The sequence below is a fragment of the Rhea pennata genome, chromosome 8 (genome assembly GCF_028389875.1).
Source record: "Rhea pennata isolate bPtePen1 chromosome 8, bPtePen1.pri, whole genome shotgun sequence".
Classification (NCBI taxonomy): Eukaryota; Metazoa; Chordata; class Aves; order Rheiformes; family Rheidae; genus Rhea; species Rhea pennata.
In genome coordinates, this window is record NC_084670.1 from 6,278,220 (window position 1) to 6,292,525 (window position 14,306).

The following is a 14,306-nucleotide window of genomic DNA, read 5'->3' on the forward strand; positions in this document are numbered from 1 at the left end:
CAGCAGGGTAGTTGGGGAACTCCCAGCCTGCTAAGTTTTACTTTTCTCTGTTAAGTTAATTAGAAGGATTTTTTTTTTTTGCCTGAAACACCGCATACAAAGGCGCAGATTTGTGCGTATGCAGAACTTGGTGAAATTATGTTCACATCCGGAGGGACAAAAACAATAATTAGGAAGGCAGTAAAGTGAGGAAGCAGAAATATAAATATCCATCAGTTCAACAACTGTGTTTTATCCTCCTCTTGCTTCGCATCTTCCAAACTGCAAAAAACCCAGGATTAAAGTCTGTCCTCTGTTTGTGAATTGGGCAAATTTGGGCCAATATGCACCCAGTCTGTAGCTGTAGGTTGTTCAAACAGTGGGAGATGTTTTGTGTTGGTATTCGAGTAAAAGGCAAGGCTGTTTCAAAATTGTTTACAGTTTGCTTCCCCAGGGCAGATGGTATCTGTGTTTTCTCCCCATTTATCTGTGCGGAGCAGCACAGGGAAGGCAGCCTTTGAACTTTAAATACCCACATTGCCCAGGCAGAGCGTAGATTTGGGGAGCGGGGAGCAGCCGGAGCTAAAAAGCGCAGGAGTAAACGTCCGCTCTCACCACTTCCGAGTGCGCCGGGAAGACTTTGAGAGCAAATTCCTGCAAATGAGGCGTCTCCCCTTCGTTAGCAAATAAATCGCTTTAACGCATATGGTTTGGCCCTGGTGCTGTGTAAATATCTCGAAACGGTGCTGCCGGTCGCCTTTCGCTGCCGGCTGCGATGCTTGTGCCCCGCTCAGCCCGGGTTTTCCCCCGCGCTGCAGGAGTAAGGAGGAGGTTGCAGCCTGGCCGCTTGCAGGCTGAAGGGGAGGGAGGAAACGGTAGGACCCGCTTTGGGTTTTTCAAACGGCGTTTGTAAAAGAAAGCGGGAGGGCTGTCAAAGCAAAGGTAGGCAGATTCCAGAGTCTGCAGCAACACGTCCGGGGCGGTAGCGATCCTGAGGGAGGCAGGTAGACGCTCTTCTAGGCGGCGGCAAGTCCTGTTGCGACACGAAGGGTGTTGTATCGCGGGGAGCACACCAAATAACTGAGTACCCCGGAAGGTGTGAAACCTTGAGCTGGATCCGTATGCTGTATATTGGCCAGGATTTGCAGGGCAGGGGGTGGAAGGGGTCTTGTTTTTCTTTTATTTTGTTCTGGGTTTGTTTGGTTTGGTTTGGTTTGGTTTTTATCTTCCTCCCCTTGTTTTAATACGTAGCCTCCGGGGGCCGTTCCTGGTACACAGCCATTGCTGCCCAATTCAATGGATCCCACGCGACAGCAAGGTAAATCCCATGGAGGAAGTCTGAATGTTCCCCCTTTTTCCTGCTAGCTGTTATTTTGGGGGCCAAAGTCACTGCTCTCCCATATAACATGCCTGCTTTCCTCCCAACAGGGCACCCTAATATGGGCGGACCCATGCAAAGGATGAATCCTCCACGAGGGATGGGCCCCATGGGTCCTGGTCCACAGGTAAACTTCAGCAGAGCATTTCTTCTTCCTTCCAGAGCCAAATAGCATCTTATGGCTCTGAGAATGCCAAACACCATCTGAACAACCTCTGGGGGCTAAAAGGGCTGGGAGTTTTCCCCTTGTCCCCCATTAGTGTTAATGCATTTTACATTAGTCTTGCCTCTGGAAATCCCTCCTTTTAACATTAGTGAGGTCTTCAAAACTGCACGTCCTCATTAAGGATGTTGCAAACCCCCTCTTGCTCTTCAGTCAAAGGGGATGCCACTTAGCACCAAGCCTGCAGTAGAATTTGAGTGCATTATGCAATGTGCCTGGGAAATACTTATGACCCTAACAGCAGGAAAGGGAAAGGATGCTTACATTAAAAATAAATAAATAAAAAGGGAAGATACCTTTAGCAGGGGAATAATTCTTTCCTCTGCTCATTTCTCCTCCTGCTGCCTGGTTCTGCAGACTTCTGGAGCTCTGTTCTATTTTAATCCATTTCACATTTAGATTTTTTTGGAAGGGTAGGAGGAGAAGGAGAGAGGTTGGTGCAATGGAACTGTTCAGTATAGGAGGAAAGATGGTTTCCTGTAGGGAAAACTTCGCTTGCAAGTTGATGAGGTCCCTCAGCACTTCCACCCCAGGATGAGGATACGCAGAGCAGCACCTTGCTCGCTGCCCTGTGAGCTGCAGAAAAGTGTGTTTCAGGAGCTCTTGCCCTTCCTGGGCATGCAGCACACCCTAACGCTCGCTTGCGCTAGTAGTTAAGATGCCTGCACTGGTTTTGGTTGTCTGTAGGGTTTTTTTTTTTTTTTATGTGTGCTCTTGGCTTTGGAAAAACAGCATAGCTCCCTCCACTTAATTTCACAGATCTGTAGCCCAGACTAAAACAAAGTTGTCTCTTATGCTGCAGTAATACCAAATCCTGCCTCAGTTACTCAAGGAAGGGAAGGTAGGGAGGGGAGAGCCAGCCCAAAGAGGAGTAAACTCTAAATTAAGCAGATCTAGGTTAATATATTCTGTCTTTCTGTTGATTCATTTTAAGAACTGAATTTGCATGCTACTCTGTTGACTCACTTGTGTTTGTGCCTTCTAAGAGACTCAAAAAACAGATTACCATATTTTGGTTGTAGGTTTATCCTCTCTGCATTGTCGCCTACGTTGAGTTTGCAGTGCTAGGATCAGAGTCTGTCAGAGCCGAATGTGCGTGTTTGAGCTTTGTTTTGTTTTCCCCCTTGAGACTGTTGAGCTAAAAACGAGCATTGCGTAAAAAAGAGTTGTGTCGTTTCTTTCTAATGTGAGCCTGAGAAGGGAGGAGAGCCCAGATTATAGATGCATGTCCATCGCTGCGGGCATCGAACGGAGCCAGCGTGGGGGGGGGAAATCACAGGCAGCATTTCACGGACAAGGCCACCATCCAACAGTGCTGGGATGGCCGGGGACTCGCGACCTGGTGCTGCACTTGCAGCGCTCCCTCAAGCCGGATTAGAAAGAAAAATGGCATTTGTTACAGCAGCCCCAGCCAAGAAAAGCGTGCCGGGAAGGTTCTGGAGGCTCTCTGTGGTTTGGCTGAAGGCGCTTGCTCGCTTCCAACTTGAAAAGATTGCCGTGAAACTTGGAAGCAGCAGCGCTGCGCCGAGTGCTGTGTGGGATGATGGCAGGTCTGGGAGATGAGAAGAGTTGTGAAATTTTCAGAGCTTTATTTTTTACTCTGCTATTCCCTGTGTACGTACATTAGAGAGAGCTTTTTAAAAATGTAGTCTTCCCTTTGAGAAGTGCAACTGCGTAAACGGATGTATTGGCTTCCCAATCTGGTGCTGGCGGGGTGCTGCCTTTCTAAAGCGATCCAGAAACGAGCGCTCAGAGCGTTAGTGTGTGCAAGAAATGATCAAAAATATTGAACCAAAATCATCGGCCTGTAGCACCCTGCGTGCCCAGTGCCTCCCAGCTACCTTTAAAAAAACAAAAAAAAACCCAGCAAAACGCTTTGCATCAGCTTTCCCCAGTGTTACCAAATGACAGCAAAGTATCCAGCCAGGACATCCCGGTATCCTGACAACGACCATCTCTTACCTGCTGAGTATTAATCATCTCTTACAGCCTAACCTAACGCTGCCGCTTTTGCCTTCTGGTAGTTGTAGTTTTGCCTCTGCGTGCAGAGGGGCCTTGGGTAGCGATGCCAGGACTGGATTCATCAGTGCCTCTCTTCAAAGGTTTCATAACTTCCTGGGTTTCGTTTGCGTCTTGCCGCGGCCCGGCACCGGCTCGCTCGGCCCCGCACTGGCTCTCTCCCTCCCCACCCTTCCCGGACGTCTCTCAGATGGCTTCGTTTGGTTCCCTTCAGCTCCACTGAAAAAGGCTGAGGTTCTTTTTAACGTGGGATTTGCTGCTGCTATTCAGTGCAAATGGCTGGAGCTTGGATCAGTTAAGGACGTGCTAGTTTAATTTGTTTGGGGAAAGCCTTTCCTGCCTCCTCAAAACAAGCTTGTAGGTGCCCTCAACAGAGCAGCACACATCAGTGCACACGTAAATCCAGGAGAGAGTCAGCAGCACTCAGGGACGTGCTTAAAGTTCGGGTTGGAGCCCTCTGGGAAGCTGGGAACTATGAAGTGCCCAGCGATGCCCCTCTCCTGCCCTAGCTGTTTTTCCCTGAATGACTGAAATCCTGCTGGGAAAGGTGCAGCACCGGGGGCAAGGCCGGCCGGCCGCCCTGGGGAGCGGGGTGTTGGGAGCACTTGGCGTCGGTGGAGGACGCTCGGAAACCATCAGGCCAGGCAGTCAGCGAGTCCTGTGCCTTCTCCCCATCCCGACACCCTCCTCCTCCTCCTCGTGCCCTTTCCAGAGGCGAGAGGAGGAGCAGCCTGCACGGGGTCCGGAGCGTCTCAGCCGGCCTGCGCCGCGCCGGGGCCGCCCGCCTCTGCAGGCAGGATTTAAGCAGAGAGCTCTGCAGCAACGTGAAAACAAACCTTGCTTTTTTTGCACTGCTCCAGACGTAATCCTAGGAGAACAGGATGCTCTTCTGACTTGGGGAAGCTCCTATGAGTGTTTGTGCTGTTGGCATCCTTTTCCTTCCTCATTTCGCTGCAGCAAGAATCATCCAAGCAGCAGCTTCTTTTCTCTTTCCGTCCCTGTTTTCTCCTGAAAAAAACAAGCGCATCCCCCTGGCGCCCTGGGGCCCTGAGCAGATCTGAGCTCTGCGGTGGAGGGGCAGCTGTCCCCCCGTCACGCCGGGGCGGTTGCGGTGCGCAGCAGTCACTGATTGCTTGTATGTTCATCATCATCTATTTTTTTTAATTAGAGTTCGTTTTTGCAAACTAACCCTCTTGTTTTTGTTTGTTTGTTTGTTTTTCCTTCTCTTTTCTTCTCTGGTTTCCCTTCTCGTTATGGTAGACTGATCCTTGGTTATCATTGCAGAACTATGGCAGCGGAATGAGACCTCCACCCAACTCTTTAGGCCCCGGCATGCCTGGAATTAACATGTAAGGCCATCGTGGTACTTGCGCCTGGGGGTATTTGCCCGCGGCCTCTTGCTTTACGTGACTCTGGGATCTGCTGTTGGCGGCCTCTGCGTGCCGGGCAGGGGGGTGAGCGGGTGCGAGGGCTGCGAGCAGAACGTTTTCTCTTTGATTTTACCTCCAGGGGTCCGGGAGCTGGCAGACCATGGCCTAACCCCAGCAGTGCTAACTCAGTAAGTGTCCGTCTGTCCTTGCGCTGAGGCAAGAGCAGGGGCGGTGGGTGACCGTCCCGGAGCGTGGGGCATCCGGCGTGGAGCCTCCTTGCCTGGGCACGTCCTTCGGCCGGTCCAGCTGGCGAGAGGATTTTTTCTTTCCCCTTCCGTTCAGTCGTTAGCTCTGTGTCCAGAGCGTCTCTGCTCCGCTCCTCCGCCGCCCTCCCGGCTTTGGGACGCGGCCGAGGGCGGGGAGGGCCCGTAATTCGCAGCGCTTGCCCAAAACCAGCGGCTGAGCTTTGGGGAGGGAAGGCAGGAGACGGCGTCTTGGCTGCAGCCTCCCGCTCACGGAGCGGCTGTAGGCGTCCGAGGGGCTCAAACGCGGTTGCTCTTCCTCCGGTTCTCCTGCCTGCGTGTCCTCTCGCTGGCGGGGGCCTGGGGGAGCGGGCGAGGCGGGCGGCCGCGCGGGAGGCCTCCGCCGGGCCCGGTCGCGGCTCGGCCCGGGCTGGGCCGCGGGCAGTGGGCGACCTGCCCAGCCGGTGCTGCTTTCTGCCTAAACCCGCCTGTCTCTCCTCTGCCTCTAGATCCCATACTCGTCTTCATCGCCTGGTACATACGTGGTAAGTCCGTCAGCCCAGCCTGTCGGTCTCGCCGTCGGGTTGGAGAGGGGCGGCGCGGCGACTCTTCCCGCGCGCGCGGGGCTGCGGCACGGGTCAAGCCCGGCCTGGAGGAGACGCTTTAAAACGCGGGAGAACGAACAAGTTCCCCGAACCGCCGCGTATTTGCTCGGCGTCGTCCCTCCCGGCTCGGCACGAGCGCGCCCCGCGTGCCATCCCCCTTCCCCACGCTCGCATCCCCGCGGCCGCAGGGAGGGAGGCAGGGAGGGAAGGGGGGAAATCCCGCATCGCTGGCCGCCGAGGGACCTCGCCGACCGCGCCGCGGGCGTCTCGTCTCTCCGCAGGGTCCTCCTGGCGGCGGCGGCCCCCCGGGAACGCCCATCATGCCCAGCCCCGCAGGTACGGACCCCCGCTCGCCCGGCCCCCGCCGGAACGTCCCCTTCCGCGCGAACACGTTCCCAGAGCTTGCTCTATTCTATTCTATTCTATTCTATTCTATTCTATTCTATTCTATTTTATTAAAAAATATATAAATACATTTATTTTTTGCCTTTGTGCTGGGGAGCAAATCCGGGAGCGGGGCTCCTGAACGGGAACGTCGCTCGGGAAGGTCTCGAGGTGTCGGACGACGTCGTCTTTCCCGCCGTTGCCCCCTAGAAGCTGAATTATTTTTCGCAGTTGAATTTCTGTGATTAAAAACTTTGTGAATCTTCATTAAATACAAATTAGCCAGAAAATGGTGGTACTTAAAGGGAATTTTAGGTGATAAAATACAAAAGAATGAGTTCAAGTGGCCTGAGTTTGTTTTAATTAAGAAATGAATTAATCACCCGACTTACTGGGCTTCACTGTTCCACAGATTCAACAAATTCAAGTGACAACATCTACACAATGATTAATCCAGTACCGCCTGCAGGCAGTCGATCGAATGTAAGTCTGCTTTCTAATAATTTACATATCAGATACCATAACAAATCATAATTAACTTCATCAGTTGAGAGTAAAGCAGTTTAATTGATTTCAGCCATTTGTTACAAAATAGAAATAAAACAAACCATCAAAAAGTGATTAACTCTTCAGCGACTTTGTTAATTTTTTATGCTTATTAGGAGAGCGGCATTCCTGCTGCTCGGGTCAAGATCAAGTCGGCTGCGCCTCCGGCGGGCAGCAGCCTTTGCAGGGATACGGGCGACTCCGGTCCCTTCAGCTGCCAGGCCCGGAGCGCCCGGAGCTTTTTGCGAGGCACCGGGGCTTTTTGCAAATCGAGGAAGAGGGGTGCAAGCCGCTGGCGGCGGTGGCAGCCGAGACGCTTCACCGTTCCTGGGCGCAGGCGAGGCTGCGCTGGGCCGGGTGCTCCCGGGAGCTCGCCCCGTCCTCACCGGCTTCGGGAGCCGCCGGGGGGACGTCCCTCGTCTCGCTGTTGGGCCGCAGGGTGCGGAGAGGACGGGCAGAGCGCGGCCGAGGCGCGAGGAGCCGCCGCGGCAGGGCTCCGGGGCGCTGCTTTTTTGGATCGCTCCTGGACTGTCGCTTTTCCCTCCCGCAGTTCCCGATGGGACCCGGCTCCGACGGCCCGATGGGCGGCATGGGCGGAATGGAGCCTCATCACATGAACGGATCGTTAGGTGAGGGCGGCGGTCCCGCGAGCCGAACCGCGGCGCGGCTCAGGCCCGCCGGTGCCCGGGGGGCCGGGAGCGCCGGGGCGAGGCTCCGCTCGGCCTAGCGACGACCAAAACGCGGGCAGCTTCCCCAAAAGCAGCGCGGCGGAGGTCCGGCTCGGGGGCAGCCCCCAGCTCGGGTTCGTGCCCAAAGCAGCACTGAGGGAGGAGCAGGAGCGGGGCGAGCGAGGCCGTTGCTGCGCGCTCAGTAAGGTTTCTTTCCTTTTGTTTCCCCCCCAACCCCGCAGGGTCAGGAGACATAGACGGACTTCCAAAAGTAAGTGTGCTCGTGGGCAGCCGGAGGGCGCGGGCGTAATTCCCCGCTTCCGCGTGGCGCCTCGGCCGCGGGATCGCTGCGTGCGTTCGCGGCCCCGCGGCGCGGCAGCGGGTCCCGCGGCGGGGACGTCACGGCGGGAGCCCGGAGGGCGGCCGGCGGCGTCCCGCCGCGCTCACGGCCTCCCCCTCTCGTCTCCCCCAGAATTCTCCAAACAACATAAGTGGCATTAGCAATCCCCCGGGCACTCCAAGAGACGACGGGGAGCTGGGAGGCAACTTTCTCCATTCCTTCCAAAACGACAACGTGAGTGTCCTGCCCCTGCGGGCGTCCCTGCGCCGGGGCCAACGCGACTGGCACTGGCTGTTGGCTGCGAGCTGGGAATCCTGGGTCCTTAAACCTCGGGTTTTGACCTTGGCTCTGCTATTTGTAAGCTGCTTCAGGACAAAACCTGGGGGAGGAAGAAATATGCTGGGCGTCTCGAGAAGCGGGTGCGGGTAGGTGCAAGCTTAGGTTCTCACCAGGATGACAACACGTGGGTGTAACGAACCAGCAGAGAGAAGGAGGCAGGAGAAGATCCCACGGGATGGAGACTAGCTGGGACAAGTACCTTAGATCTGCACCTCCTTCCCTCTCCCCCTGCCTCAGGAGCCGCTTCAGCTCCTCCAAAATGATTTGATTTTGAGCTGGTGGCCACCCCCTCCCGCTTTACAGCGGCCAGTGCAGGTGTGGCTGGCTGTGCTTGCCGCCAGTCTAGATGCCGCGTCTGAGATACGCAGTCTAGTAGTCACGCTGATTTAAGGCACTATGTATGGATGCAGAAGTCTTTCCTGTTTTCACTCTGTTAGCGTTATATACATGCATGCATTTTAATTATTTTTTTTAAATTGCTTCTTACCCCATACTGTTTTGCTTATTTTCTCCCTGGAAGGACAAGTTATAGAGCAGATTATGTTCTGATAAATTAGAGTCTCTAGCATATTCTCTCTTTCTGATTTATTAGATCCAATTACCTTGCTTTATAGTTTTCATAAGCCCAAGTCTTACTTTTATATCCCCTTTTCCCTCGCTGGAGTAGCGCTTAGTATTTTGGTCTGGTCGGCCTGATTTCTCACCCTGGCTTTGTCTCTCTTGCAGTATTCCCCCAGCATGACGATGAGTGTGTGATTTCCCTCCCCCTCCTCCTCTCCAGGATAAAGAGAGTCAGCTGCCGTTTGGAGGATCTCAAAGAATTATGCAAGAAGAAGCTAGGTGTATTGGCAGGGAGACGTGTGGCGGGGGCCAAAACCCTATGGTTTAGTTTCATGCAATAAAAAGGCTGAACTTTTTATTCCATAAAACATGAAGGACAAAACTTAAAATATTTCAAGACATGACAAGATCCTTCTTTGTGCAGAAGGGTTTATATATGTACATGACACTTCTTTTTGGAAACAAATGGAAGCCTCTAGCACCCAACTCCAATCTCTTTGCTTTGTTCTTTTAAATAAAAACAAAAACAGAACCCTGTTGTATGTTTGTGCCGTGCGACACCAGGAAGCTAGTCTAGATATGAAATCTCATGTTGTCTCTGTTGTAGTCATTTTTTAAATAAACTGGACAGTTTACAATGGTGGTTTTCGTTCAGAAGGCCTGTTTTTTTGTTTTTTGGTTTTTTTTTTTTTTTGGTTTTGTTTTTTTTTTCTTCTATTTTTTGTTCATTTGCAGCACAACGCTTCCTCCTCCAGTAACAAGATCTGCTTGTGGAAGAGACTCCACCACCTCGTTACAAACTTGTTAATGCAGGTGACCCCTTATAGGATCACATCCTCGAATTAATTGTGATCTTACTATCTGTGACTGTGGCATGCACTGTGTTAGTCTTTCCCCCCCCCTCTCAGAATACAAGAAGAATTTGCTATTCCTCCCTTCCTGAGAGACCTTGAGCTGGTTCACTACCAAAAAAAAAAAAAAAAAAAAAAAAATTAAACCTACCGAAAGAAAGGAGAAAGAAAGGGTTAATCTGACCTGGGACTTTGAAACTGTGATCTCCAGCTAACTTTGGTTTGTTTGGGGTTGCTTTTTTGGTTTTGTTCTGTTTTTTTTCTCTTTTTTTTTCTTTTTTTTTTCTTTTTTAAGATGTGCTCTTGTCAGGGTTTCACTTACACATGATTTGGAACTGGATGGAGATATTTTTTAAGTAATTATTGTTGTTAAAATGTATCCTTGCTATTCTGTAGGCTCGCTCTGTAACACAAAATAAAGCGAATCAAAAGTAAAAAAAAAAAAATGCCCTTCCTTCTCGTGGGAGAGGTGACTACGGAGAAGTAACAGGCAAGCCGCGAGCAGCGACGCTCGCCGGAGCTCTGGGATCTTGGTGCGTTGCACTTCCCCTGTAGTTGGTCTTTGTTTTTCTAAATCTCCATTTCTGCTCCATGTATATCATATTATGTAAAATATTATCTCCCTGGATTGACCCTTGTGCGGATTATTGAAAGCATTGTATCTTGTTTCAGTGTTTTTTCTTACCTTGTAGTCTGGTTCTAAAATAAGAGAGGGGGAAAAAAAGTAATTATTATACATTGTAGTTTGTGTACGATATTTGTTGATAATGTTTTATTAAAGGGATGTCTTTTTTCCGCACCCCTTCATTGAAATGTTTTGGGGAACATTTGGCTTGTTTTTATTATTCTGACTGCAAGACATGAGATGACAAACTTTTTTTAGTGTGTAATATGAATTTTTTTAAATGTTTGCCTTCTTTTTCCTAGGCATTTTAATTGTGCTTTACCTGTAGAAAGTTGCTGGGTGGGGAGGGCGGGTGGGAGGGAAGGGGGGCTAAGGGTGTCAGTCTCATAGTTACAGTCAGGTTAATATTTTAAAAGTAATGATAAATAACTGAACGAAGATTTGTTGCATCGCAGATATGCCCGTGGGCTCCAGAAGGGGTCAACTTTTTCTTTTTCTGCCTTCCATCTTGTTCAGTTCTTTTTTCTTTTCTTTTTTTTTTTCCTTTTTTTGTTCTGATGTGAGGAAATGAAAGGACCGGTTTTAATGTATTTTAAAATGAATAGCTAAATTATTGTCTTCGTTGGTATGGGATGGTTTTTTTGAGCGGAACGGTTCTCCTCCTCCCCCCCCCATGCTGTAATAAATATCGACATAAACGTTTTGATTCCCGCTCTCCGCAGTTTGTTCCCGGCGGTCGACGCGAGAGGCGGGCGCGCGCTGCGCTCGCCGGGAGCGGGGGCGAGCGGGAGGCGGCCGGCGTCCCGGCCCGGCCCGGCCCGTCCCATCGCCCCGGGAACGGGCGAGCCGCGGAATTCGGGTGTCGCGGGAGGCGGTTTGCGGCCCGAATCCGCGGGCTTCGCGCCGGGGGGGGGGGGGGGGGGGTGGCTCCCGCCGGGAACTGGTTTGCAAGGCTCCCTGCTAAGGGCGCGGAAGGAAGAAAAGGCCGCGCTAGCGGATTCGGCCGGCTCGGAAATGCTTCTGACGTGGGAAAATCTCCGCGCTTTCCCGCGCCGCGCGCCGGCCCCGCGGCAGAGCAGAGCTCCGGGCTGCGCGTGGCCGGCTCCACGCACCCATCGCCGCGGCCGGGGCGCCCGGCGCCGACGAGCCCTTCCCGGGCAAGCGGCGCGGGGAAGCCGACGGAGAGGAGCCGGGCGCCGCGGCTGAGTTCGGTAAGCAAGGCGGGGCGCGCGGAGGTGCAAGGGGTCCCCTTAGAGGGGTGCCTGTATCTACAGCGTCGGCTGAACCGTGGTCTCCCGAGGTGCTCGGTGGGGAAGGCTGGCTGCAGCTCGGAGCTGATGCGCGTGTCCGCGGACGCGCAAGCTCCAGAGCGGCCGTGCTGCGGATGCACCAGAAAGACACCAGAGTACCCGCCCTGCCCTCGTGGGACCAGCACGAGCTGCTCGCTCTCGCTAAAGCAGCCTCCCAAAAGAAATGGCTTTTTTTTTTTTTTTTTAGCACGGCTCTTTCCTTCCACGGGGAAACAATCTGCTCCCAGGTTTCTGTTTGCTAAGCTGACGCCTAGGTTGGGCAGTTTCAGAGAACGTGGCAGCAGTTTGGAAAATATTTGGACTTTTCAGGTCTTTAGATGCTGGTTTCAGTTACTGGTACCTGGAAAAACGCCTGTCTGAGACTCATTCTTTGCACTAGTTCAGGCGCAGTAAGTTTGGCTTGGCTTTTACACCTTCCTTCTCTGCCTGTAGAGCAGTGCGAATCCGGGCTGCACGCTTGCCGTGCTGTTAGATGTCTGGGGAAGGTGCATCGGGGAGAGGCGATGTGCCCGCTGCACAGTGGGCAGGGCTGCACCGGGGCAGAGCGTGTCTGGAGGGTTTAGGAACTACCCAGAAAAATCAACCTGCCTGCAGAGCCCGCGAGCACGCAGTCAAGCAGCAGCGCACGTTTTAGCAGAGCTCGTGTCTGTTTGCAACCTTTGCGAGGGGAGCCGGACGGGCCCCGTGGCGCGGGCCTCCTGCCCCGAGCGCGCCGGCTGCCCCGCCGCCGCCAGCTCTCACCCCGCCGGGCCCCTGCCCCGCCGCTGCGCTCAGGCAGAACAAGTGCCGGCAGGCCCGTCTGTCGCGTGCCCATCATACAGCGTAGAGAGACCTTTCCTGGTGCTTCTTACTGGGTTACAGGCTAATTTTATTAAACACAGAGATGAGAAACTGCCAAGCTCCCGCCTCTAAAAGTCTCCAGAGCCCAACCTAGGGATAATTGTCTCCCACATTAGTTTTCATTAAATTAAATGCGGGAGGAGGATATGAACAACCGGGGTTCCGGTCCGAGGACGGCATGTACTTGCTAACGCTATTAACGCAGCCTGTAGAGTTTGCTTTCGTACCAGGAGCGATTCAAGGCAACATAGCGTTTAAGAAACAATTCTCCCCTTGAACAGCAGAAGGGATTCGTCGTGCAAAATGTTTAATCTGAGCCCTCTGTACCTGTTGAAACAGTTCACACAGGAGATCAGTGAGTGGGAGCAGCCTGAACAGCCTGTCACGAACGCTCTCGAAGGTCCCCGTGGGACAGCCTCAGAGCTGTCACGGTAGTGTGGCAACTGTAGGAGGAGGTATTTGTTCATAGAGGGAAACGAGGGAAAGCAGGAGCACGTTGCGAATACTGATTACTCGTCATCCTGGGCACGAACCTTTTCTTCCACATCTCAGCTTTGAGGCAAACTTGCCACCTGCCTCAGGGCAGCGTGTGCCCGCTGCAGCTGCAGACCCGCAGTGGCAGAAGGGAGCTCCCTTCTGCTGGGGTGGCTTTCGGTACCGCTTCCTTTTGCTACCTTTCTCCATGAGTCCCCAAGACCCCATCCTGGCAGAGATGGTGGCTGCACATCCAGGGACACAGCAATTAGGGGCTTTGGCAGAGAGTAGATGACCAACTGTGCACCCCCAATGCAGGCTGCCCATCTCCTGCCCACTTGCAGCAGCAGAACTCTCCTTGCAGCCAGGCACCTCCAGGTCTCCATCGCAGACTCGAGTCGTCCTGTTCAGGCATGTTCTGCTTCACTTGACTGCCATTCATTAAAAGTTAATGTCTGGCTCCTGGTCTGTGCTGAGGTAATGCCATTCATCTGCTGACAAGTCTTTATAACTTATTGATGTCAACCCAGCTGTGCCTCTGTGACCCACTGTCCTTCTCTCATTCCCATCTCCCTGAGGTAGCCTCATTCTAGTAGGTCACACTAGAGGACTGCGCAGAGGAACTTTATCATGTGTAATGTGTTTGGAAAGACTAGCGTAACCCCCACGTGCACAGCTGTCTGGGCGAGTGGGGCTGCCCTGCACCACGATGGACCAACCTTCATGTCCATCCCAGGTGCCAGCTGGGAGCCCTACTATGCCCATCTTGAGCTCCCCTCTTGGACTTCAGAGGTGCTCAACCAGGACAAAGATTCGTAGCTCGTTCCAGCAACATGTGAGAACTGCTTCTCCCACCACTGCAGTCAAAACCAGCCTCAAGTGACCACTTGAGGTTTCTTGTAACTGAAGCCAGTAACTGAGGCGAGCTTGTCCCTCTGCTGACTGTCCAACGCTTCGCTCCTGCTGCTGTCCTTGAAAGCTGCCTGTTTGCTCTCCCCTCATCCAGCTCTCTTTGTGCCTGGCTTTGTGTCTTGGAGAAGCAAGACTCCAACTTCATTTACTTTCTCCCATTCTACTGCCTTTCCTAACAGCACTTTCTTTGCAGAGAGGGAAAAATGTCCAAAGGGATTTTGGCTCTTGTCCATGTAGACTATCCCCACAGATTCCTGCATCTACTGGAAGCATGAGAGGTGTTTCACTTCTGGCAGCACAGGCTCTGAAGCAGTGAATCTTTTAGCACTCCTTCTTAGTGAGGTAAGGCCCTGAGCACGTGAAACCGGGCTGCTCAGGAATGTGAACATGGCTGTGATTGCAGCGCTCGCTGTTCTGCAGGGTTGCCTCCCTAACAGGGGTAATGACCCAGAGCAGGAAGGGCGACAGCAGAGTCTGTGCAACATAGTTCTGCTGTTGGCTCTCTGCTGAGGAAAGAATACCTATTGGAACAGCCTCAACAAACCATGAGCAACTTACCATACCTGTTAGGAATATATTCCTAAGTAACTAGGTGCAGATTACAGATTTAAAAAACATTTAAATAGGTGAGGCAAAATTA

The 14,306-nt window shown here is 52.7% G+C and overlaps 1 protein-coding gene across 7 annotated transcripts in view; it reads left to right on the plus strand.

Moving 5' to 3' along the window:
* SSBP3 (single stranded DNA binding protein 3) overlaps nt 1-10,318 on the plus strand; it is a 94,282-nt gene extending 83,964 nt beyond the window's left edge. For 6 of the 7 annotated variants that reach the window (XM_062580863.1, XM_062580864.1, XM_062580865.1 and 3 more), the window contains 11 exons: nt 1,231-1,297; nt 1,408-1,484; nt 4,884-4,948; nt 5,109-5,157; nt 5,721-5,756; nt 6,098-6,152; nt 6,613-6,683; nt 7,297-7,375; nt 7,657-7,685; nt 7,887-7,988; nt 8,820-10,318. In XM_062580863.1, coding sequence (XP_062436847.1) covers nt 1,231-1,297; nt 1,408-1,484; nt 4,884-4,948; nt 5,109-5,157; nt 5,721-5,756; nt 6,098-6,152; nt 6,613-6,683; nt 7,297-7,375; nt 7,657-7,685; nt 7,887-7,988; nt 8,820-8,849 — 660 coding nt within the window. In that variant the 3' untranslated portion in view covers nt 8,850-10,318. The remainder of the gene's footprint in view (nt 1-1,230; nt 1,298-1,407; nt 1,485-4,883; nt 4,949-5,108; nt 5,158-5,720; nt 5,757-6,097; nt 6,153-6,612; nt 6,684-7,296; nt 7,376-7,656; nt 7,686-7,886; nt 7,989-8,819) is intronic. The other variant, XM_062580866.1, reaches the window with a different exon arrangement.
* The last annotated feature ends 3,988 nt before the right edge of the window (nt 10,319-14,306 follow it).